This window comes from Strongylocentrotus purpuratus, unplaced genomic scaffold, assembly GCF_000002235.5.
Source record: "Strongylocentrotus purpuratus isolate Spur 01 unplaced genomic scaffold, Spur_5.0 spur5_scaffold_5, whole genome shotgun sequence".
Lineage (NCBI taxonomy): Eukaryota > Metazoa > Echinodermata > Echinoidea > Camarodonta > Strongylocentrotidae > Strongylocentrotus > Strongylocentrotus purpuratus.
In genome coordinates, this window is record NW_022145611.1 from 33626710 (window position 1) to 33653124 (window position 26415).

Below are 26415 nucleotides of genomic sequence, written 5' to 3' on the forward strand. Positions count from 1 at the left end.
TTGTGGGATGTTTGACTTGTTACCCAAATTATGATATGCACATAATGCATCAATGGATGTTTTGGATGCCAGTTTGATGTCTGAAATGAAGCCAGCTGAATGCACAGCATGAAAAAGCTGTCTTCTTAATACCGCCATCGTTTATTTCAATCCAAGTTCTCCTAGAATGATATCATATATGATTGCGAAATGCATCAACGTGTGAAAGCAATATACACTACGCTACACGCTCTACACTCACGTAACCGTTGCCATGGTTACGCGGACGAGCGTTGAATCGGCTGTGCGTAAACAGTACAAAATTGTACCGATTATGCCTAATAATAATCGATGGACGTGGGGAGAAAAAGCGCCTGCACATGCAGAGTCGCAAATTATGGCAAAAAGAAATACCATACATGGAAAGCATAGGTTTGGGCGGACATTTTGAGATTAACATCACTGCGGGAATCGGCCGGAATCCTAATTAATATGCTACTTTTATATAAAAATTGCATTTTTCCCCTTTTTTTGTGAAATTAAATGCTCATTTTTCCCAAAATGAAGCTTCCATAAATTTGGTCATTGTATTTTCTAATTGGGTTACCAATAGGCAAGAAGTGCACGCAGTATCAAGTTGATTGCTTTTCCCTTCATACATTCTCAACACCTAGTGTAAAGTTACCTTTTTTATCATTTTTGAAGCAACATATAGATTTTCCCATGTTCGCAGGGGTATATGACACTTTTAAAACTCGCTAAATATTAAAATATGGGTGGAAAAATATTCTTTAGAATGTTTTCTTCCCAAAACGAATGAAAAAAATATAAAAATTCACATTCGCCAATTTTGAATTTTGGCACACTTTGAGGCGATTCTGGCCCACTGTGCGCCGCCGTGTCCGTTTTGAGGAACTTGATTCAAAATTTGACCAGTCACTCAAATAAGAATTTAAGAGTAATAGTTTAATCTTTATACCATCTAGCTGTCAGTATACAAAAAGGGGTATTATTCGGCTGCCATATAATTTGATCAGCTTAAGTTTCCTCAGCATATTTTAAAAACAGAGGAAAAGAACATTTGTTACTTCCCTTCCAATTATATTAAGTTAATCTGAATGATGCATAAATGTTCGAAAATATTTCGAGAGCTCAATGATATATCAAGGTTCCAGTCAATACTCCGAAGCCTTTGAATAGCTTCTTACCTGGCCAAAAAATACCTCTTGAATTCCAGTCTAAGACATCTCCTGCCGTATCATATAGTCCTAATCGTTGCTCTAGAAATACTGACAGAGAGAGAAAAGGAGGGTCGTGGTAAAACATTGAATAACTATGAAAACAGATAAACATTATTTTATGGCTGGAGTATGTTTCACATGGCAGACAGGCAAATACACATAAAGCCTGGATAAAATATTTTGTATGTCAATGTTCAAAGACAAGAACTCGCTTTCAGCTCGACGAAGTGTGATTGGCATAAATATCTGAATTTGAATAACACTCGTCTTTCACGATCAAATCGATATCAGAATCAACAACTTGTAGACCTGATGTAATCATCTGCTCGAAATGCATACAATCACAACGGTCCATTATCTCACTCCCCTGAGCAGACTTAAGGTTCTATAGGGAAAGAGTCAGCATGCGATGTTTTACGGCGGATTTGCCGCCACGGCTACTCGTAATGTCAAGATAACCACTGTATTGTTACCATGGTTACATGGTAAAGTAGCTTACTGGTTGGTTGAGAGCAGATGAACGGGTAGGTCTGGTTGCAGTCTACGATGAGGAGATTGCCATCTTCGTCAGCTTGGTCGAGATCAATGACCATGCAACCACTTGTTAATGATGACGACCATGAGTCTGTCAAGGCTTGTAATTCAGACTGGTTCAACGAGTCGCTTACGTCATTAAACTGACCATCAGAGTCAACATACAGACCTATGTACCTGTGTGCATAAGACATTGAACCATTGTTATTGTATTTGCGGCCAACTACTACTACATGTACTACTTATACTGCTACTACTACTACTACTACTATTACTACTATTACTACTACTACTATACTACTACTAATACTACTACTATTACTACTACTACTACTACCACTTCTACCACTACTACTACTACTACTACTACTACTACTACTACTACTACTACTACTACGAGGATGTTCCTCTCCAGTTGTACACATTATCTTCTATCTACTCTTTTGTTTTCTATTTCATGACATGACTTGCGTTCATTTTCATATTACTAGTGCTGATTATAGATGTCATTTGCTATTCATCTTGCAATATATTTCTCCTATATCTTGTTCCTCAGCCTTTTTGATCTACTGCATCGAAATATCACCAGGAACTTTATGTGTTAGCTCACAACTTCTCTAATTTGAGTTGACTCTGTACCTCTGTGTGGTTTGTATGTTTCTCATACTTCCTAAAAGGCATACTCATTTATAATCAAATGTAGTATTCATCTTAGATATTCAAAGATGTCAATGCGTTACCATACACAATCGTATAAAAGAAATTAAAGTGAAAATTGAGTAGCCCTACGACATCGTACCATTTGGTATTCGTCATGCCATCTTCGGAAACGATGTCGATCAGGTCCTCGATTGCGTCCAGGGAAGGAGTAAATAACGTCCTATCACCCAATTGGCTGCATGCCGAACTGGCCACCGACCACGTCTCAATGTCGGTGTTTAAAGTCAGACACACAGATTCGATCTGAAACTGGTCGTTCGTGCAGCCCTCTGGAATCGAAAGGAGAACAAAAAAGCACAAAACTATAAATACAGTATTCTTTCTCAACTATACCTATTCTGATTTGATCTTAATTGAATGGAATCAGAAGTATCATTAAAGATCCATGTAACCTTTGAATATTAACTTTAGAAAGAAAAGAAACAAAAGCGACATGTCTGGTGACTTTTAGAAAATAGGTGTAGTTTCAAAATATATTAGTTTAAAAAATGCATTAATTTGAAGCATAACTGAAGCAAAAGATACACAGTCAATACCTTAATATTTGGCTGGAAGCAAAGGCACCACCAGCCTGTCCCCTGAATTAACGAGTTATACGGGAACTTAAAGAAGGTGACGTTAGACTGGAGACCGAGTACAGTGGTTTTATACGATGCTTGATGGAAGCTGTTCGATGCAAAATCAACAAATTTATTGCCGAAACCGACGCTCAATAATGGTCATAATTATCTGGTCTTAATGTGATATGAAATAGTAATTCGTTTGGGAGAAGAGGAAGGCATACTATACTTACGTTGAAGTTGTTCAATCTGAGTTATTCCCACTCTGTCTCCACTCTTGAAACTCACTGGCCCCTAACAGAGATAAATATAAGAAATGTAAATGTATGAGTTAAGAATGCAATATCGAATACATGTCGATGTAGATGAAATGTGGATATATATTACAATAGGAAAAAATATCTCGTGCTAGAGGAAATATATGTACATATATTTGTTTTCTCTCCATCTATTAAGAAAAAAATGCTTATGTTATAGTATGAAGAGTTATTGAATCAGAATTTTTCATTTTTCATTTAATTTTTGAACGCAAAATTATTCCTTTCTTGTAATGGGTATTCAAACACATCGAGCCACGTGTTGATGAACATAATGTTAAAGATTTTTAGTAACTTTCTCTCTCTCTCTCTCTCTCTCTCTCTCTCTCTCCCCCCCCTCTCTCTCTCTCCCTCTTCCCTTCTCTTCTCTCTCTCCCTTCCCTCTCTCTCTCCCTCCCTCACCCCCCTCTCTCTCTCTCTCTCTCTTCCTTTCCACTTTTCTCCCATCATCCCCATCTCTCCCTCCCTCTCTCACTCCCTCTCCTCTCACCGTAATACCGGTGAATTCCGTTTCATTCAGGAGACGAAAGAAGAGTTGAGCCATCTCTTTATCCTCGTATGTAAAGTTTTCCAGTCTCCTAGGAACGCCATCTTTGAACGTCATATTCTTCAGCACCTCTACAGAACGGTTAAACATGAGAGCTACGGCCCAAGTTGCGTCGTATCCGAAGGGCGCCAGATTATTGAAGGTATAATTCAGATTAGCGTACCGTGGGCTGTCTAGTCGCTGTCGTATCTCTTTGGTGTACGTCTCAGCAGTCTGCATGGGAACGGGATACATATGATAATATTTCTGTTTATATTGCTCCAAAAGTTGAGTCTGATCAAAGGAGTAAAATGTTGTAAAACACTGGAACAACCGAAAATTAAAAATTTGATAAAACAAGAAAAAGACAGTGAAGCAAAATTAAACGATATAAACGAATACGAAGAACGAGAGTAGGAGCGACAAGAATGGTGAATAAGTGACTGTGTTCACTGTTCACATGAACTTGACTTCTTTGTAAGTTTGCCAACAACTTTTCATGAAGAAGAAACTTTTTCATATCTGTGGTAGCAATAATTATGTCGACAGAAATTTAGAACAGGAAGTTAGTGTATTGTCGCCCATACTGACACATCCCCTCCCTCTGTAGCCCCTGGAGTCTTTCCGAACATGCCAGAGGTTATTAGATCAATCCATTCGGAATTGACAATAGCGGTGACAAAAATGGCTCCGTCTTCTCCAAATCAAAGTCGGGATGTAGTCCCTGAGGGATCAATAATAAACAAATCATCTCCGTTTTTCTACCATGAGGTGTTATTATCATTCATTAAAGCAGCTACTTTACGAATACGCAACATCGTTTGGAACGGTTTTTAAGAATGGGCATTATTATAATCTATCTATAGCAAGGTCGTCGATAATGTCAAGGGATATATTATTAGTTTGTCCATGAATTGGAGACTGATCTGCGGACGGACAATTACGCGAGTGAGATATCAACAATTCTCTTGTCTTTCCTCATTAAATGGGACAAGAGGCTTAGATAATAATGCTTTTAGTCCAATGAACACACACAAAGCAAGTATTAATTGCCAATAATTTCAGCGGAATAATTGCCCACGTGGTACAGGTAGAGGAAGCGTTGTGAAATTTTGATGGATTTTTGTTATCTCAGCATTCTATTGAAACTAACACGTTTCGATATACGATCAGTGGAACTATAATGACACGTTAGAGAGACATAGTGCAATACCAAAATATACAAAATTACCAAAAATAAGTGTTGTTATGATCGTGACTTATCGTTCATCTATCTAATATGGACTTTCTATTTGAGAAATAATCACTCGTCATTCAACAAATTACTCGGCATACAGCTGCATCTGTATTGAATCACTCACATTTTGATTCAAACTCCTGAGTGTTCTGTTAGGTCCCTAGTCAATTAATGCTCTCAGGCTTCGCTGCGTAGAAAACCACTGACACATATTACAAGTGAGGAGAATCACGCGTTTATTTCTTGATTCTTTATTCATCAGAGTAATGGAACCAGTATGCGATTTCCTCTAAATGAAGTAATCAATCATCAAAAGACTATATTTGAATTAGCATGATCAAAGCCTGATGTTTGAATTGGGACGTCAGAGAACTGCAATTAAATACAATTTGATCACGAGGTGATGTGTTGTGAGAAACAACTTATCTTATCAATAATTAGTCTCTGAATTTGATAACAAAATATCTCATTGATTTTGATGAATTCCAACAACTTTCATTAATATTTTTTTTTAAATAAAACATATTAAAACCAATTAAACAATCATAATTATGAAGCTATGTCGACTTCAAAAACTTCATACCGTTGTCCACGTATCACATTGTTAAGATTTCTAGAAGATTGCATTCATGAGTAAATATATATGACGCTTCTAAGCAGGGCTCCCACTAAGCCGAGTTGGAACCTCGAGTTGTGGCGAGCTGGCGCGATCTTATGGCAAGCCGTTTTATTATTAATTGATATCAATAAATCAATTCTTGTTATCAAGAAATGATTTAATGTTATAAAGCAATGGTAATTCTTGATATCAAGAATTCGATTTCGTGATATCAGGCATTCAATTTAATTCAATTCTTGATATCAAAAAATATGTTTTAATGATAAAACGGCTTGCCATAAGATCGCGCCAGCTCGCCACAACTCGAGGCTCCAACTCGGCTAAGTGGGAGCCCTGTTTTACATAAAGAGTTAAGCAGGGCTCCCACTTAGCCGAGTTGTATTAGCGAGTTATGGCGAGTTGTGGTGAGTTGCCTCAAAGAGGCACTCGCAATAAGTCGCGAACAATTCGGTATGGCTTAGCGTAACTCTTTACAACATTCCTAGACTCTCCTCGAAGTCGCGAGCAGTTCCAAAATTTTGAACATGTTCAAAATTTGTCCCCGATTCGTTGTAATTCGAGGTGAACTCGCCTACACTCGAAATATTCACGCATTACTCGTAACAAGTTCGCGCTGCACTCTTCGTAACTCGTAGCAACTAGCCACCTTATGAAGAGTGCAGCGCAAGCTTGTTACGAGTAATGCGAGCATATTACGAGTGTACGCGAGTTCACCTCGAGTAACAACGAATTCACCTCGAGTAACAACGAATCAGTGAAATAAAGATTCGTTGTAGCTCGAGGTGAACTTGCTTAACACTCGTAATATACTCGTAGCAATTCGCCACCTCATGAAGAGTGCAGCGCGAGCTTGTTACAAGTAATGCGTGTATATTACGAGTGTAGGCGAGTTCACCTCGAATTGCAACGAATCGGGGAAATTTTTTGAACATGTTCAAATTTTGGAACTGCTCGCGACTTCGAGGAGAGTCGTGGAATGTTGTAAAGAGTTACGCTAAGCCATACCGAATTATTCGCGAGTTATTGCGAGTGCCTCTTTGAGGCAACTCACCATAACTCGCTAATACAACTCGGCTTAGAGCCCTGCTTAGAGTATAATAATGCAATGGAAGGTTTTATTATGCTGTATTGAAAGTAAACTTATCACGAACGAAGTATATTCACTATCTGTATTTTTTCCCTTTTCTAATTAATGATACTTTGTGATTCATGTTTCCTGTCGTCTGAATTCTGATTATTCTTTATCTTCAATTCTCTTTCAATTATCGTACCTATCTATTCATCTTAATTTCCCCAGTGTGTCTAATTCTCCTTTATATACATCTTAATCCTTCCCCTTTTCTTAGTGTTCTTAGCATCACCAAGGTCTTCAGAAGAAGGACAGGTTTACTTACCAGACCAGTGATTCCCGCTTCTTTACTTGGGCTAAGCTGTAAGCTCTCAGTAGCGATGTAATACGATCCCTCGACAGCTTCTTTCATCTGAGAAATAGTACAAGTTACATCGGGGTCGGGAACCTGGTACCAACCATCGCTATACCAACCGATCATGAACCAAACGAACCCTTCTCCTGTTAAACCCTGTTTGTAGGCCTAGACAGAAGTATATCAAGAAATATAATGTAATTACCACATGACACAGTGCATACTAATCAAGATAAAAGACTCTCGTTCGTAACCATAGGCACGGCCTCGTCTAAGTGTACATTATTTGAAAAGCATGTTAGGCATAAGCATTAGGGCTTATTACGTAAATCTTTATGAATCAGGAAAAGCTTTGTGAATTACGTACACAACCTATCATTAATGATTGACGTAACTACACCATATGCAGATGATAATATGTGTTATAAAATAACAGAATGGAAGGCGAACAGAAAACTGAAGTTGAATACACGTTTGGGAACTCATATTTGATTGGTGAAAGAAAAATATTATTTTTGAATATAAATGTCCCAACTTAATGAGGAGCCGGAACATTTACCAACTCGTTCAGAATACCACTTATTATAGAGCTAAATGCTAAACAATGCTGATTTATACTTTTTGTTTACCTCACAGAAAACCCTTCGTGCCATGTTCTCATACATGTTTGCAAGGATGATCTTAGCATCTTGATTCTGCATAGGAAGGAAGGGGAATACATTGATTATATTATCGATACAAAAGATACAAAGGCAAGAGATAATCATTATCAGAAATGTATAATATTTCCTTTCAAATGTTAAACTTTGTTCTGACTTGTAGATAATGAAGATATAGGCGATTCTGACAAGGTTTTATAAATGATTAAGACAAACAACTAATAACACAATCGTAAATTTTTTTTCATTTTTTTTAAAAACTTCAGTGCTATTTCAATACCCTATCGTACATCCCCTAGAATCAGGGGCAATGACAGTTTCCTGCTTAGATTTCGAAGTTATAATAACATTATGTATTAGCCTAATTTCGTCCCATTCCTTTTCAGAATAGTTTTGTAACGGGCCACAAATACCACTTCATTCTTTTATACTTAATGCATTGCCTTTTAAAATCATATCAATGATTTTAAATCGGAAGCTTAAGTTAAGCTTCCGGTCATCATGACTATTACTATACAACATGGCTGCCGCAGGTGCAATAGAAGGTTATTTACCACTCCTAAATATCAGCTAATTTGTAAACCAATCTTTTCAATCAATATTTTCAACTTATACTATCCCCGTAACAAATGACAAGTGAGGTTTCGATGAAAAGCCGCGTATAATGAACGTATATTTATGGAAGATATTCAGCTGATTTCTTAAGCTTTATTCGAAAGGTATTCCCTCGTGACGACGCCAAGTGGCTTTTTTGGAGCTGCCCTAGTAGAAAGGAAAGTATGTGCGTGTTTATATATGTGGGGCGGGGTCGTATTGACTTTTAAACAAATAAGGAATCAGTAAATGTTTGGATTTACCCCCTCTCTCTTCCCCGTCATACATGTTTGCGCATCTCCTTATGCAACTCTGTGCTTAATATTGTTCTTATTGTGGTGTATGTGTGAGTGGGAGCATGGGTGTGTGTGTGTGAGAGGGAGGGTGTGAGGGAGCATAAGGTTGTGTGTGAGAGGGAGGGTGTGAGTGGGAGCATGGTTGTGTGTGAGAGAGAGGGTGTGAATGTGTGTGTTTGCGCATGGTTGTGTGTGAGAAGGAGGGTGTGTATGTGTGAGTGGGAGCATGGTTGTGTGTGAGAGAGGGAGGGTATGAGTGGGAGCATAAGGTTGTGTGTGAGAGGTTGTGTGTGACTGGGAGCATGGATGGGTGTGAAAGGGAGGGTGTGTATGTGTGAGTGGGAGCATGGTTGTGTGTGAGAAGGAGAGTGTGTTATGTGTGTGGGAGCATGGTTGTGTGTGGGATGGAGGGTGGGTGTGTGTGTGTGTGTGAGCATGGTTGTGTGTGGGAGGGAGGGTGGGTGTGTGTGTGTGTGTGTGTGTGGGAGTATGGTTGTGTGTGAGAAGGAGGTTTTGTATGTGTGTAAGGGAGCATGGTCGTGTGTTAGAAGGAGGGAGTGCGTGTGTGTGTGGGGGTGCATGGTTGTGTGTGAGTTGGAGTGTGTGTATGTGTAGTCCTACATGTCGAAAAAATGACTAGACGAAAGTTGCTCAACATGTTTTTTTCAAGGAAACCGCACCCCAAGAAATAACTTTACTTATTCTGGGGATTTATTATAGTCTTGTCCATTTTTGTCTACAATATTCTCCCACCAAAGTCTATGGGAGAAGCATAAAGCAAGAATAATGTACAGTTACTCAGCATGACATGGGCATCACCGTTTTCTTGATAACGTGACGTACTATGTGAAGTCGTTTATCAAGTAAATATATTCAAACTTATGGATGCTTCCTTCCCAGGTGTGTGTAGTGATGAAGCATTTCATTTACCTGCTATTATCCTTTCTACTACAATCACCAGAACGCAAATTGCTTAAATAAGTAGGTACTCTTCTGGGGTTAAGGTTTGTAACAAAATTAAATAGATTAGTCAAGTCTTATATTTTAGTATTTTGAAATGAATTAGTTACAATGCTTCTCCTTTTATTTATTCTTCACCAAGTGTAATTTTTATCTTCTCAGCTATGATTTTTCCTCATTGAAAAGTAATGTTTTTGTTACTGATTTTGAAAGTCTTTCCAACTAAAAGCTTGGTGCATGATACATGGACAACTTTACTTGGCACGTCACGTTTTCAAGAAAATGGCAAGAATATCTTCGTTATGTATCTCTTATACATTTTCGTAAGGAATATTGTACATCAACGGGCAGGAATACGTCTCCTTTTTTCAGAATACCTACATACTTTAGGTGAGGTTTCCTTTAATGTGCCCCGGCATTTCCTCCAATGACTCTATAGCATATTCACTCTTGGATGTACCATTATATTAAATTTGTCAGTACCGTTAATATCAAAATAACAATTTGCACCAATCGTTGCTGTAGAGGTATTCTTAATATCACGAATCTAATAAAGAGGAGCAATTCATTTATCACATTTACGGAGTGAAATGGGAGATTCATGATATTAAAAAAATGACGGGATACAAATAGGAAAAGCGGAATAGGTGAAAGAAACTGGGTGAAACGAATAGAGAGAGGGGGGTAGGCAGAGATAATTACAGAGAGAGAGAGAGAGAGAGAGAGAGAGAGAGTCAGAGAGGCAGAGGGAGAGAAAGAGATGAAGACTTACCTTGAGATTTTCTACTTGATTTCTTGGGTTCTCTGAGAAGCTTTCAGAGGTAATGATGGTGATGTTAGCTTGTCGCAAAAGAGTAAGTAGATTATCGATCGCCTGGATCAGGGACAAAGGGCAGAACAACTTCAGAACAAATTATTTCGTACTTCCAATACCATGACAACGTTCTCGCAATACTATAAATGAATTATATAAATATTATTGAGTTACATAAAATCCACGAATATTTTAGGCTATGAACTGTTTTTAATTTCTCTTTGGAGGGCAATCTTTGAACCCCTTTTAGCGTACGTTGGATTTTAACATGAGCTTTGATCACATGAACAAATTTCGTTTTTTAATTTTTTTTTTTACAAAATAAACAAATTTTATGATAAAAGTTATTGATTAAAAGCGACATATATTTTGACTTGATTTATTTATTTATTCACGGTAAAAGCCCAGTTCAGCTGTAGTGTTTGGCTGTTTTACAATGGGGCCGTGCATATACAATACAAATACAAATTAATTATAAAAACAAAACCATATATCATATAAAGAATAACGAAATAGTAAAATGACTGATGACAAATCGAGTAGAGAGAAATCATATGAAATTTGAATGCCTGTATACGTAAAAGTGAAGTTTGTTAAAAGTTGGTAGAAATAAACATATTGTAAAGAAATATCAAAAGGATTATAACCAAGACATAAATATGATAAAATATGCTGAAAAATGATATATAAATTATATATTATATTGAAATAAAGTGAAAAAATAGTAAACATAGTTAGATTCATTAAAATTATTTTTTTAAAGGATATAAATTAAATACGGGTTTACTGATTATTAACATTTAAAACATTTATTAATACGATAATAAAGCATTGTCAAGTTGTATTTAGGCACAACAACAAAAATTTAATTATATTTTAAACCTATATACAAGGATAGTAAAAATTAGTAAAATATTAGTAAATACAATATACAATTTAAGGTACCTTTTCATCCCACTAACTATTTCTGTAACAAAAATTAAAATTTGTGGAGGGAGGCATTTATTTTTATTCAGCAAATTGCCTCATTATTGGCGTATACAGTCCAAAATAATCAAATTATCTTTAAAATTGTAGAACACGTTCACATGATAAAACCAAAATGCTATCAGATCAATTCTATCGATTGTGTAGTTAATTCATAAAAATATATATAACGATTATGATCCCGATAATAATTGAACTAGTCCATTTTCCTTAATTTACTTAATTTCACTGATCATGCTGAATTAGCTGGTCAAAAAATTTCCATAAGCAATTAAAATTAATTGTATACAGTATATAAACATGTATCTATTATATATTTCATTGATTAAATAAATTTATATTTCAAACGATTACACATAAAATAAGATGTGCTAACGTCAAACAATAACAAAGGAAAGATAATGACAAGACAAGTCTGCAAAATAACTAAACATTGACAAGGGTTAGGACATGCAAGTTAACGAATAGAATACAAACAAACTTTTTCTCTTAACTTATCCAGCGATCAATTAACGCGTTTATAACTTAATATTACTATCTATGATTCATACCTGCTTGAACATCAATGGTCATAACCTAGAAATCTTAATGTTACACTAGTCAGAATAAAGCTGTTATTGAGAAAATCGATCAATCATCATTTATCACCCTACTCTAAGAGAACCAATATGTATATTCAACACGTGTCTTGAGTATAGTTATTCCTCGAGTAGATGGAAATATAATATTACGAAATATGGTAATGTTTAGTTACAATTGAAAATCTTGAAAAGAAAAATACGCTTATGATTGACGACAATGTTTATATGTCTATTTACTAATTTCTCTTTGCAAATCATTAATCTAATGTCGCATGTCAACATTGCAGAGACATATTTAAGATTTAAAGATAAGTACAAAATTAAAACTGCAAAAATAATCCCAACAAATATCGATATGGATAGTACATAAAAGATATAGAATATGAAATCATACTCGGAAAATAGTCATTTTTTCAAACTGATGTAGGTTGCGATTCAATGTGTCTTTTATATTAGTTTACGTATGATGCATTATTCAAAAGGGCAATGGACGGATATCATATCAAATATTAACCTCATCTTTCACTTTCATTTTGAGTATTAAGCTGCCCTCCATCCTTTCTTCCTCTCTCTCTCTCTCCCTCTTTGATTTCACTTTCTATCTCCCACCCCCTCTATCTTTCGCTCTTTCTCTTCCTCCCTCTTTGCCTGAACACATGGTTTCTCCATGAACCCATCAACGTTTATTTAATAGCTCCATACAAAGCTTCACCCACAAAATAATGAATGATTTATGCAAATTGCGCTCACGTAAATGCGAGAAAACTAAGTAATAGTGAACTAATGAGAGTGAGTGTAGAATCCATATTACATTTGCCTGTTATCCATGTCGGTAACACCCATCGGCATTTGACTTCTCTTTTACTTTATTTCCACTTTTCACACACATGAAAATCAAAGTGCAGGTGCAGATATAGAGGTAAACAGAACTTTTGAGGATTCAAGATATTAGGACAAACCCAGACAATTTACATGAAAATACATATTATTGCAAATTATGTCCTGAAGTATGTTAAACTTTAACTTTTATGTGTATTTTACTTTCTTTCTTGAATTACTTGATGGTCGTATCCCCACAATTATACAATTTTCACACAACTGCGCCAGGAGTATCATTTTTCATTATTATTAAAAGAAAAAAATCAAAGACTTATCTCATGTAATGAAAAGTTCCTTAGATTTCTAGCTTTCAAAAGTCCTTTTGGGTAATTTTGCGTTATACCTAAATAACTAAATCATCCTAAATCATGCAATGGCGACTTTTTATTTATTTATTTTTCGCTATTTAATGTAATTCAATCATATCATAATCTACTTATGTTTGACATTTAGAGTAATACCTTTTGCCTCGACAGAATAAAAGTCAAAAAGAAGTTAATAAATCTAGACTAATGATTCAAATCGTTATAAAGAAGTCTTTCAAACGCGTAAATCATCTCTTAGTGCTATAAGTATACAAAGAAAGCAGACAAAAACACATGCAGCCATATATTATGTCGTTAGTTATATCACAAAGATGAATGTATTCTTTCTTTTCGTCGATTTCAGCACTGAATCGTTAACATTGACTATTATGCACATATCGCATCGTAATAGTTTGACACACGCAAAAGAGAAAAACAAAATGACAAGAGAGCGGATGAAAAAGCTTCCAGCATGACACTGGTGGTGTAAATGAACTCCACGACTCCTAACAAATCATACAAAGATTCATTTCTTTCTTGTGATGACTTCGTCTTTCTTAAGGTGGAGGTCCATTATCATACATTTCCTATAATCACAGATATTCATCCCTCAGGGGTAATCGTTCACATGACATTTCCAAGTTTCTATACGTCCCTCCCTCCTCCTTATGTTTCCACGTTTATACCCTCTCTCTATTTCTTACTCGGTTTTAACCTCTCTCTATCTCTTTCTACGTCGCCTCTTTTGTTTCTTTCGTGCAGCGTCCAGGGACGGTCTGAAACGATGTGAAGCAAACTGAGTTTAAAGTTTAATCATGGGCAAAAACACTATAAAAAAACACGACATATTACTTTTAATATTTTTCCGGAAAATGAAAGAATATCACGATCGCAATTTTTCTTTTGCAAAAAATTGACGCGAGGCAATTCTAACAGCTTTGTACAACCTATTGAAAATTGAGAAAATCCAAAAACTTATTATATAATCCAAACATAATTTTTACATGCAATATTGGATGTTGCATATGGGGTATTAATTTGCACTTGATTTGATCATTACACCTTTTGTGAGGTGGTTTTAAGCCGTTTTAAGAAGGAGAGATTCTCTAACCGCAAATATTTATCAATATATATATATTCAACCAAGGTGAATACATTGACATGTAATATGAACAGTCAGTTGAACCTGTAATAATTATGTCTGCAATGTTCGATATGACATTGTGCTGTGTAATGCGAGATTTGCCCTTAAATTGGGGGATCTGTACCCCTTCAAAACACTCCGTGAAGTTTGATATGTTTCCCATATTTGGCGGCAAAATCAAGGGAAATACAGGGACGATACTTCTACTCGATCTACACACCGGAATCTGGAGACTACTCAAATCATAACATAACGTTATATCTTAAAGAAAGGGTGTTTTTGTCATTGATAAACAAGGTGCACCTTTCAAAGTAGTGTCTAGCTTGTGGTCTGCGCTAGTGTATAGCTTTAATGTAATACAATTACTAAACTATATAAGTTCAGATACGAAAATCTAACCGATGGCCTCCTCACCCAGTTAGGAGGTAACGGTGGCCCGAATAAGTTATGGGGAGGGGGTTCCAGCCACCTTGCCCCTTCCCCTCGTCTGTGTTTTATCTGTAAATCAGTATTCACATCATAACCTCTCTATTGTTTTTTCCATGTTGCTTAACTATAAGGACATGGTGACATACCTCTCCATTTATCCATCAATTCTCGCTCCCTCTCTCTCTCCCCCTCTCCCCCTCTCTGTCTCTCCCTATCTCTCTCTATCTCTTTCACTCTCTTCTCTCCTCCTCTCCCTTTTATCATGTTCATTTGAGTTCAATAGAGCCCTAGCTTCCTATCCTCTCTCAATAGCACGAGTTACTTAGAACCTGGTTATTCAGACAATCCCTCCCATCTTGTTTTCTTGTCATCATCATTGAATGCATCCTTTTCCAGATCACTTTTCTTTTTAATCTCCCTAATAGCATGATGAACACTGGCTCATTTCAAATTTTATATTATTAATATCAATATATTTATTGTTATTGCGATATGATAATGTACGTTGATAAAATGAACCAGAGAAAGGGTGTCTCAAGAATAGGGAAACAAGTTGATCTTCTCTATTATTCATTAAGAAAAGCCTGCATACAATTTCGATGAAAATAATCTTAAGTGGCTCAACTCAACCTTCCCTCCTTCTACCTATCAACGACAAACGAACGTTTCCCGTTCATTTGTGATCACGTTTTTCACGTTTACCGTGGGTGTACTTGTTAAAATGTCGCACTATACAAACTAAGATTAAATTAGCACTCGTAACAAAAAAACTTCTTTTGTCATGAACTTTATAATAGCAGTCGAACAAATTAGATTACCTTACTAATTAATTACAATCAACCAAACAAGATTGCACGCATGGTTCATTGTATATGACAATATCGAACTCTATATAGAGCTAGTTGCACTAAATCCATTACTCTGCCTCAGGTTCTAGTTGCTTACCGGTACAACCCATTAGGTTAATCGATTTGTTTACACATTCTACATGTGTTCCCATCAGAATACAAATTAAGGTGTGATAACAATACATATATTTACAATGACACAGACATTATATCAAATAAATCACAGAATCACATTTTGTTTGTATTACTTGTACCGTAATGAAACAGCTTTCATTTTCCAGTACTCGATTAATGTCAGTCTTAACCCAAATACATTCGAATATCTCTTTAGAAGCTGTTTCTATTAAAAAGACGAATATAATCACAGTGTTTTCCTTGAAAAATTCACTAACTTACACGGCCTCAAGAAGAAGAAGAAGAAGTCAACAGGTGCGTTGATGAATGTATGAAATCAGGCGTGCTTAATATGCATGTGCTAGTATAGGTGTTATAGGTGTTATATCGTGCTTTGAGGTACTATAGTATTATAGGTGCTATGTACCCAGGCATGTATGTACCCGTAGGTGCAATAACAAACACAATGTTATTCCTGAAATGTGCTTGTAACACGGTAAAAATATCGAATCCATTCCTAAAATACACACAAACAACAGTATAATAGCACCGTTTGGTGCTTTTAACTATTCCTTTTTTTTTCTAGAACTTTGACACGTAATGGAAGAAAAAAAATAGACAGGGACAGTACGTAATTAATGCCATGCACAAATCGAACACGGTTAATAGGGTGGTGTGTGAAAGGAAGTACATGCTGGGGTGAAGATACGAAACACGTGAGACACCGACGCACATTAAGGTGGTAAATATGAACTGTCTTACAAGCGAGAAAAGCTCATGATTCTCGTGAATAGTGGCGACCCTTGTCCATCCATACTCCTTGATGAGACGTACCCTAGCAGGGTTATACATAGAATCTGGCATGTAAGTCCGATAGAACAATGGATACTTATTCCTGTTTGACAGGATTGATGACGCAGCAGCATACGACATCTAAAGAAATATAGGGATGAAAATAAACATCTATACGATTTAACGCGAGTTATAAGTATACATATTGTAAGTTCGACTTGCCTCAACACAAACAGAATAAAGCCGCCAAATATCTCACAGAAAATCGATAAAGGTACCACATATCAACTTCATGACCCCCCCCCCCCCCCCCGAAGAAAAAACTACGACAATTTTACTTTGATTTCTTCAATCCTCAGATATGGGATTGTAAATTATGTGCAGATTTATCTATTTTATATCTAACACGTCTTATCTATTTTAGAGGCGGGGAGAGTTGTGAACGGATTGAACACATATTGATAAATCACTGAAGGCCCATCAATTCAATGAGATATGTTTCGTTTACAATGCTTTAGCGGCTTGATTCTGCGTGTGTACAAGCATGGTATATTATCTTACTAAAGAGAAGATTTCATGATTTTCATGGAGCGTAGCCACACGTGTCCAGTTAAACTCTTTGAGGATTCTAATACGTGCTGTGTTATACAATGTATCAGGCATATATGTCCGGTAGAATGTAGGATATTTCTCCATGTTGGATAACGCAGGTGACGAAGCTGAATAAGACATCTATATAAAATCACAAAAACATAGTAACTAATATCACTGATTGAAATAGGATTATCGAATATTCCCGTGTTAACTTACCAATTTTTATTTAAAAAATCTTCCCAGCTTCCCAAAAGTAGAAAAAATGAAACAGATCGAACGAATAAATATAATCGCACAGTTCACAACACGGACGCGTTGACGATGGAAAAATAATATTTGGGAGACTACTTCTTAAATTAGGGCTAACTTCATAGAAGAGGCGTGGTGGTCTAGTGGATAAGTCATTAGACTTTGTAGATCACAAGGTACGAGGTTCAAATCCAAGCCCGGCATTAATGTCCCTTTGCCACTCTCCACCCAGGTTCAAAATGTGTTTGTGATATGCTGGAGCGCTGGTTACTTTGGCGGCTCGGCTATAACTAGGGTAATAATTTATAAGTGCCATTAACGACACTGCGTGACGGGTATGAGCGCTATGCAAGTGCCCATTATTATTTCATATTTTCAGTAGAAAGAACATATTAGCAACAACAACAAATGTCGACTTCCCTTTAAAATAGGCTTACCTGGGCCTCAAATGCCTTATATTTAGCAATAATAAAATTCACATCTTTCCAGCGTGATAATGTTTTACCATCTTCTCTTGATTATATGCTTCAATGTTGTACCATCTGAAGTCGATTAAACGTATTCACATTCTAAAGACGATGACAAGTTTGGTTGTGACTTGATTTTCGTCTCTACAATACAATACAAATTTGCAGCTTTAATTGTGCATTAATTTTGCCAAACATAATTATGGTGCGTGTATGACGGTTTCTACCCAAACTCTCATGCTTTTATGATGCTGCGTTCTCTTAAAGGTGAAATTCAAAGATAATCACAAATATGTCAACTAATGTATCACTAGAAACTGGTAAGCTAACAGATGACCATCGTACAAGTTTTAGGTCAACTACATATCGGGTGATTTATAAAAAATACAAATAAAACAACCTCCGTAGCATCTGGGATATACGAGAGATTCGCCGGAAAAAATAACGATGTTATAATGACGTCACTATATGGACCAATACTGCCCAAGCAGAAGACATCCCATAAAGAATGAACATAATTGCAAAGCTATTATTTGTCGAATTATAATGAGTTTAGTATATATAAATGTAATGGCATGTCAAACCATTCAAAAGGGGATATGACCCGATTCTGATAACTACAATCTTTTGCTTGTAAATACACAGGATAGGGGTTAACTTACAATCAAAGAAACCAGACTTTCAAATTGAAAACCCCCCGGAATGATACTAAGGACGGCATTTGTTCCCCTTTGGAACACCGAACATACCGCGGTGTGTGCAGCTGAGTATACAATGGCGTTTTATTTTGTTTACAAGCGACAGATTCCTTTATTTTTGTATCGCTGCATTTGTCATCAAAATAAAACCATGTGCGGGGTTTAAAGTGAGGCAATAGGATATACATTTAGCTTGACGGTAGTGAAGTAAGAGAAAAAACTCAAGAGAAGATGAAAACACAGGCACTGAAAATGTGTAAGATGTCATGGGACATCGTCTGCTTGTGCAAATCATGTCCATACTGTGATCTCACACATCTCAGCAGCGTTCGGAGAGCTCGTCAGGTGCTATGCCGGGGCTGTATTTAAGCATTTTGTAATTTATAATAAGCATTACTTCAAATATTTCCAAGCATTGAATTTTGATAACCTTGTCGAATCAAAGTTTCAACTTTGCAATAATGAACATAAAATTAGTTATTAAATTCAATGAATATCTACTTTTAAAAAAGAAGAAAAGAAACGTAAGTAATTAACTTGGTTTTCTCGAGTTGAATCAAGGATTCGTAATATGGTTAATTAAGGCTTGGTGATAGATGACAAACAGAATCATTAAGCTTCCAATCGTGACAAGTTTGGTTGTGACTTGATTTTCGTCTCTACAATACAATACAAATTTGCAGCTTAAATTATGCATTAATTTTGCCAAACATAATTATGGTGCGTGTATGACGGTTTCTACCCAAACTCTCATGATTTTATGATGCTGCGTTCTCTTAAAAGAGAAGAAAAGAAACGTAAGTAATTAACTTGGTTCTCTTGAGTTGAATCAAGGATTCGTAATATGGTTAATTAAGGCTTGGTGATAGATGACAAACAGAATCATTAAGCTTCCTACCGTGACAAGGTTCCAGTAGTGTGCTGTGCCAGCTACGGCTTGTGTAGCAGTTGAACAAGCTGGACCAAGAATCATCAATTTCTGAGGTTCTCTGAAGATCTGATCAAAGAGGATCTTGGTTCCTAGACCAGCATCACACTGTCAAAAAACAGACAATAAAAACTGATTGAATGATAATTGCATAATGTTACCTCAATAAAAAAAGATATGATTAGAAGCCTGCTCCTATGGACATAGCTGTAAAGGTAGCACAGTATCGGTCAGGGTTAAACATTTGGTAGAATGGTTTTCGCTTAGTGCATGTTTGCAGTTGGACCAAGAACAAATCGAAAATCTTTCTTTTTTATAAAAGTTTTTTTTGAAGCACACAAAAAAGGACGATAAATAATTAAATGGTTAGGTCTTATTTATTCAGGGTAGCCACGTGATAGTCATATTTTGCTTTCTCTGCTAGCCCTGCAATTATAAATTCCTCAGCAAATGCCGTGGATCTGCGTGGACCTGAGTGGATAGCGGCTAATGTGGATTAATGTCTTACCAAAGGACGTAAGTGCCGAGCTGGTATTCGAACCCTCAAGACTTACATTAAAAGTCAAGTGTATAAATCATTCTACAACAACACCTTCGCATGACATAGGTCGGTGTTATCCATCCGGATCTACATCTTAATTCCTGTTTTGACTTGTTGTTCCCAATTGATTTATGATCATTTATGAAATAAAAATATTTCTCTCTCTCTCTTGTCTTTTCTTTCTGACTTCCTCTCTGATTTCTCTCAGTATTATATCTGATTACCTCCTTCCTTTGCTCTTTACGTTCTATCGCACATTCTTTCTCTCTATTCGCACTCTCTAATACCTTTCACTCTCTCATACTACCTGTTACCCCCTCCCTCCTCCCCCACTCACTCTCTCTCTCTCTCTTTCTCCCTCTCTCACTCTCTCTCTCTCTCCCTCTCTCACCCTCTCTCTCTCTCTCTATCTCTCTCTCTGTTTGTGTATCATGTGTGCATTATACATGCGACCTGGCGTGTCTCTGCCCAAGCTATAAAGGCTCTTTTGATAAAACCAACACTGAGAACCATAATCATGCACCGAATATGATTAGATCTTTTCAATAGACACACTAATAAATCACGCGGTGCAGATTACCCTGCATCACTGCATATACATGTATTGTAAATTAATGTACTTGTAACCGTGACCAAATCCAAGGAGATTATATTTGCATACAGGTCCCGGATACAGGTATAATATAGTAAGGGTGCAAATTGTACCTTCGTATGGTATTGTAAACGATTATAATCGTATCGGAGATTACAATGTTCTTACGATCAGTAACAAATATTACACCTTCCAACAGGTAAGGTAAATTGAGTATATATACGTAAGTGTGAATTGTCGATGGTGGCACTCATAATCGTTTACAATAATCATTCATATGAATGAAATAATACCAGCTTGTTTGCACATGTTACATATCTCAATGATTGATACTTCTCCATAACTATTTCAAATCATTGTAATTAGATATGTGTTCATCCGAAAACACACTTCCCTGCGTGTATTGAGTATATTTATTACAATTTGAGTGATTGATATCACAATAACAATGGAAGGTATCATGGTATGGTCCGTTTGTGTCTGTGAATACATTCGGAATGAGAGCAATAAATCATTTTTTGAAGTTATTCATTCAGGGATGAGCAAAGTAGAAAAATGAGTCATTTTCAAATTTACACAAAGCACTTGAAAAACGAAAGAGTATGTCGATGGGCAAAGCATCTATCCTCGAGTTTGATATTTTATTTATCAATCCCATGAAGGTATTAAAAATGATTAATAAAATGTTTTGGGCTTATGGGTTAAAAGATGAAATTAAAATCACACAATAGAGTGATTATCAACAGGTGAATTCTGCATTATTAATAACTCATTATAAAATCTAGAACTACAAAGCATGACTGCATGTACTTATTGGACCAAATAATTGAAATCAGCATTTGAAAAGAGATTGATCATGTTTCTCACTATGTCATAGATTATTAAGAGGTTATGAATAGACTCCATTATTTCTAAAAAGCGACCACGGTATAGGCTCTTGCTAATTAACGGCCACCACAGGCCTTCCAACTCCATATTCTTCATCTGGAATCATGAGGATGGAATCGGTCTTACTCGGTCTAATAGCAGGCAACTGATTAGACAGAAAATTCAGTCTTCTTCGTTCGGGGATATTGTTCCGCTGAGCCTATACATCTGGCTTTAAAACCGAACGGCGAGAGCGTCAAAAGACTTTTTTTTAAAACTCCTTCTAGCCGACGGATTTTTCTGCCTGGCAATCCCTTTAGGGGGATTGTATGGGAGTCCCTTCAATTCCTTTCGTGAATTCCCTGTTTCTTTTTCCATTTTCCACCCCGTGTGATTGTGTGTGCGGGGGGGGGGGGGTGTGCGTGCTCCCGTGCCCCCTTGCTACTCTCTTTAAAAAAGGAGTGAATTTTCACTCTATTTTCACTTTCTTGGGAGTGACGTCCGTGATCACTTGTTTAGGAGTGAAAATCGATTGATTTTAGAGTGCTCTCTAAGAAGAAAAGAGTGAATGTTCACTCTATTTTCACAACATTTTCACTCTCCAGAGGAGTGACGTCCGTGATCATTCGATTTTTTTTAGAGAGTACGCTACTGTCTATGCTACTGTCTAAACTTCCGCTATATCTCATTCTCACCCGTCCTCTATTTCTCTCTTGAATGGCCAACGTTGTCAACCTCACATAATATACTAGGTTACGTTTCCACTTGTCCTGACGATTTTTTCATTACATCCGCTCCTCTTGATACGAAAATCAATTCATTCTTAAATTATGTAAAAGACGACGTAAAAATGCACTGAAAGATTCATAAGTATTGACAACCGTGAAAAACAAAGAAATGTTCAAAGAGAAAGAACACGTTTATGTTCTATAATCAGAGTTCATGCCCCAAAAGGGAAATTTCTTCTTTTGTAAAAGAAATTCCTCTTTCGATTAATTCTTAACTTGTAGTCTTCTTTAATTTTCAATAGTTTAATGACTGTATGTAAGGCAATAAGCAAGAAAAAACTTTTGAGTGTCATCCTTTAGTGTCATGGATGAGGGGTTCACGTGCATCTTAAACGATAAGACCTCCTCAGCACACATTTGTTTTAATTAAATCCATTGGGAACGTAATTGCCATGATGGTATTATAATAGGCAATTATCGCGTAAAAACGCAATTCATTAGGGATCTAAACACACACGCACACTCATTATTATGAATTGTTTAAATTCATATTACCATGGAATTTCACCGATTTCCTGTTCATCTTTACAAGGAAGATAAAAAGGACGGACGATTAGAGACTATAATGAGCTAGCTAATAACCTGTCATGCACTGCCCTTGTAACTAGTGTCAATGAAATATAATTGGATATCAAGAATGTAGCTGTCTCAAATTGCTATCAGAAAACAATCATCTCGAAAATTAATTTGACATGAAACTTGTCATAATGTGTCCGCTAGTACTACCTAGTAGCAAAGATTGCTTTCTAAAGTTGAATGGGTTGTCATTCAAACGGTTTAGTTTTTGGTAATAGTAGCGTATAGTACTGTAACGTATTGTCGTGTAGTATTTTCAAATATTGTTGAAGATATTACTAAATTTAGTGATTATCGAATAATATGTAAGTCGGAAAATACATTTTGGATTGGTGAAATTGGTCATCATAATGATAATGTCGATATGTATACGCCATAATGTGTATTTCCTATTGAAAAGCTCACTGCTTATATCATTTAAGTAACCATTTCATGATGCTCGCTGTACATGAAAGGAAATATCCCCCCCACCCACCCGAATCAATGAAAAAAGATGATGGAAAGTGGAGTGGAAGAAAGTGACAATTAAAAGGAATATAGGCTACATGTGTCCACGATGCTACGTCTATTTTTCCATTAGGAGCCATTATTTTTTTCATTCTCTTTTTAGATTTTTATTCAAACGTTACATTTTTTTTAAACGATGCCATCCTTGACTGAGTCGGCCCTTTCTTCTCTATATCGTTCCCTTCTTTTGGACTGCTTTTGTGTCTCTGTGTGTTTAGGTGTGTTTGCATAATATACGTGGTTGATACCTACATGTAGTTAATGGTCGTTTTTTTTCTTCTTCTAAATATACATATACTTTATAAATATATTTCTTTTGCAATTTAATCCAAAATTGTGTTTACCTTGATAGGGGCTTTATTTACAAGCACAATTTGCTCCTCAGATGTCCTGCTCTATTATGTATTCTGCATTTATGATTTGTATTTTTTGTTATGATGCCAAATAAATTGAATTATACACTTCTTGCAATTAGGTAATCATACTTATTTTTATATAAATTATATCAGTGTATAGACCAACAAATTTCAATATTGTGTGGTCCAATGACCATCAATTTAACCAAATTAATTCAACTCAATCATCAATTTACGATGCAAAAAAAAATATATAATCACAGCAAGGGGAAGCCCAAAAACGAAAATTAAAAAAAAAAAAATTTCTTGACTAATCCGTCAGTTTCAGGTTGTTATACTATTGAGAGGAAGAATAAAAGGGTTCTATATTCCATGAATATCAGTGCAACTAAAAACTCCCATCGGGAATAATTTGCATAAATTGCTGCTAATAATTAATTCGATCGCTGTCCGTGAGCTTTAAATTGCTGTCTAATTAATGTACGCCAATCGGTCACTTCAACTCCACCTGTCTCGGACCTGTCTGTCTCCTTGTCCAGCAAACTAATGAATAATTTTCCTCTTGAATAGCCCGTGGGATGGACATGCGGCTAGTTCCTTTCATTTCCGTGGCTAACCTCTTCCAACCACACAAAACAATGTTACTATAGGGGAATTCAAAAGTGTTAAAACCAATATACATGTATATGTTGTCATTCCCAAGTGCTCCCAGTTAGGGTAAAAGTTAGTGGTTTTTGATGCCTACTTTTGTGTGCACTTTACACTACAGTCCCATGTGCCTATTTCTGATGTGTCCTAAACAACATTCCTCGCAAACATGCACTAAGTTATTCAAAAATAATCTTGAATTCAGTACCTAAACTTGTAAAATATGCATTACATCATATATTTAAAATACATTGTGAGAGGTGTTTAGAAGTATTTCGTTTGGATCATGATCCAAATGAAATAATCATCCCTTTAGATTCACATGGGCGATCATTTTGTTTCTCCATCTGCTTTGCTTTTACTTCCTTCATTTCACAATTATATTTTGTTTACAAAGGATTACAGAATAATCAATGTAGTAAGATAACTGGCACATTATAACGTCTATATAAGTTAAACATTTAAAATCGGAAGCAACCTTTATAAAAAAAATAAAAGCCATTGTGCATCTAAATAGATCCAGGTACTCGTCTATAGAGGCGGCTTACACTATGAGCATGACGGACAAAGAAAGCGGACAAAATATACAGTTCCTCAGGTAGATAAAGGAACATCCCTTTACTGCTATTATGTAAAAAGGTGAATATGCATGTGACACCTGTTCTATACATTTTTACATGATAGCAGTAAAGGGATGTTCCTTTGTCTACCTGAGGAACTGTATATTTTGTCCACTTTCTTTGTCAGTCATGTTCATAGTGTTACTCATTCGAACACATCACTCACACAGATCACTGATAGTATTGCATATTTTGTTGTATAATTTCTTCGTTCATACATGGATGCATACAGGGCCAAGTCTGAAGTAAATAAATGTCTTGCAAAATTACACCTGACATGCTTAAAGCATAACAAGCCGTGATTTCCATCCGATTGTTTTGAAGGGTGTAATGGTGTTCTTTGCGAACAATATCTTATTGAACAACTAAGGATGTAGATTCGTCACGCCATTTGGAATTTATTTACATGAGCACTCGTGACTCGAATAAGAACACGGGGAAAGAGCTGGGCATATGGGGGGGGGGGGGGTGCTCCACTATGCCACTCTGATGCTACTTTACCGAGAGGTTCATCAGTGAGTATTATTTCGTTTTATTCCCAACTATATCGGTCACTTTGGCAGTATAATTATTTTCCAAACGCGCAAACCCAAGTATGGAATGGCTGGCAACACCTTGGTGCATAATTATGTTCTACTAATTTAGTTAAACCCGACACTGGATCTAAGATCACGTTTAACACAGGAAACTAAGACCTCTAACTAACTTTCTTTATCAAACCCGACTTTGAACGGAAGCTTTAGCACAGCGTAGTAGAATACATGCCATAGATATTCCCTCTATAGTTTATCGCCATACTTCGGATCATCGGGTGGTCGCATTATCCGATCTTTTGTGAAAAACATTACCCGTTATTCAAGGAATGTCGGGGATTGTTTGTGAAATAAACCCCCTCTCATCTACAAATGCTCTCGTCAGATTTACCCGACTTGATAACCCGATGATTTGAAGTATTTGTCTATGTAATAGGATTATTTTAATAACACATACTTCGAGAGTATGTCTTAGTTACCTGCCAAATTCGTTTAGAAAAAAAGAAAAATTGAACAGTGATCAGAATGATTTTTATGTAACGGGATTAAAGACAATAAAACTTTGCATTTAAGAAACAAGAGGGAAAGGATAAGCTTTTCAAATAGGATTATGAACAAATTTCCACAAGAAATTACCAAGAAAGAGAGAGAGAGAGAGAGGAACAGCCTACGCAAATGCATCAAATATACAAAGGTACTTTGAAATACTGAACAACAGTAAGGATGATTTAAAGGCATGTTTATTAATACAGGAATTCCCCTGTTTAGAAGAGAGTGTGCATTCAATATCTCAACAATAGAAGACAAAATTATAGAATTTTCATTTGTGAAATTGTATAGGCACTTACTGATAAGACGAATCGAAATATATATGGTTGGGTTTAAACCAAAA

At 36.2% G+C, this 26415-nt stretch overlaps 1 protein-coding gene across 1 annotated transcript in view; it reads right to left on the bottom strand.

The window, feature by feature from the left end:
• Window positions 1–26415, bottom strand: part of LOC105442179 (gamma-aminobutyric acid type B receptor subunit 1-like) — a 36013-nt gene that overhangs the window by 4113 nt on the left and 5485 nt on the right. The window contains exons 2-11 of the mRNA XM_030999010.1: window positions 19466–19603; window positions 16530–16700; window positions 10439–10540; window positions 7787–7852; window positions 7128–7325; window positions 3842–4111; window positions 3268–3328; window positions 2554–2743; window positions 1720–1931; window positions 1188–1268 (exon numbers count right to left, since the gene is read on the bottom strand). Of these exons, the coding sequence (XP_030854870.1) occupies window positions 1188–1268; window positions 1720–1931; window positions 2554–2743; window positions 3268–3328; window positions 3842–4111; window positions 7128–7325; window positions 7787–7852; window positions 10439–10540; window positions 16530–16700; window positions 19466–19603 (1489 nt within the window). The remainder of the gene's footprint in view (window positions 1–1187; window positions 1269–1719; window positions 1932–2553; window positions 2744–3267; window positions 3329–3841; window positions 4112–7127; window positions 7326–7786; window positions 7853–10438; window positions 10541–16529; window positions 16701–19465; window positions 19604–26415) is intronic.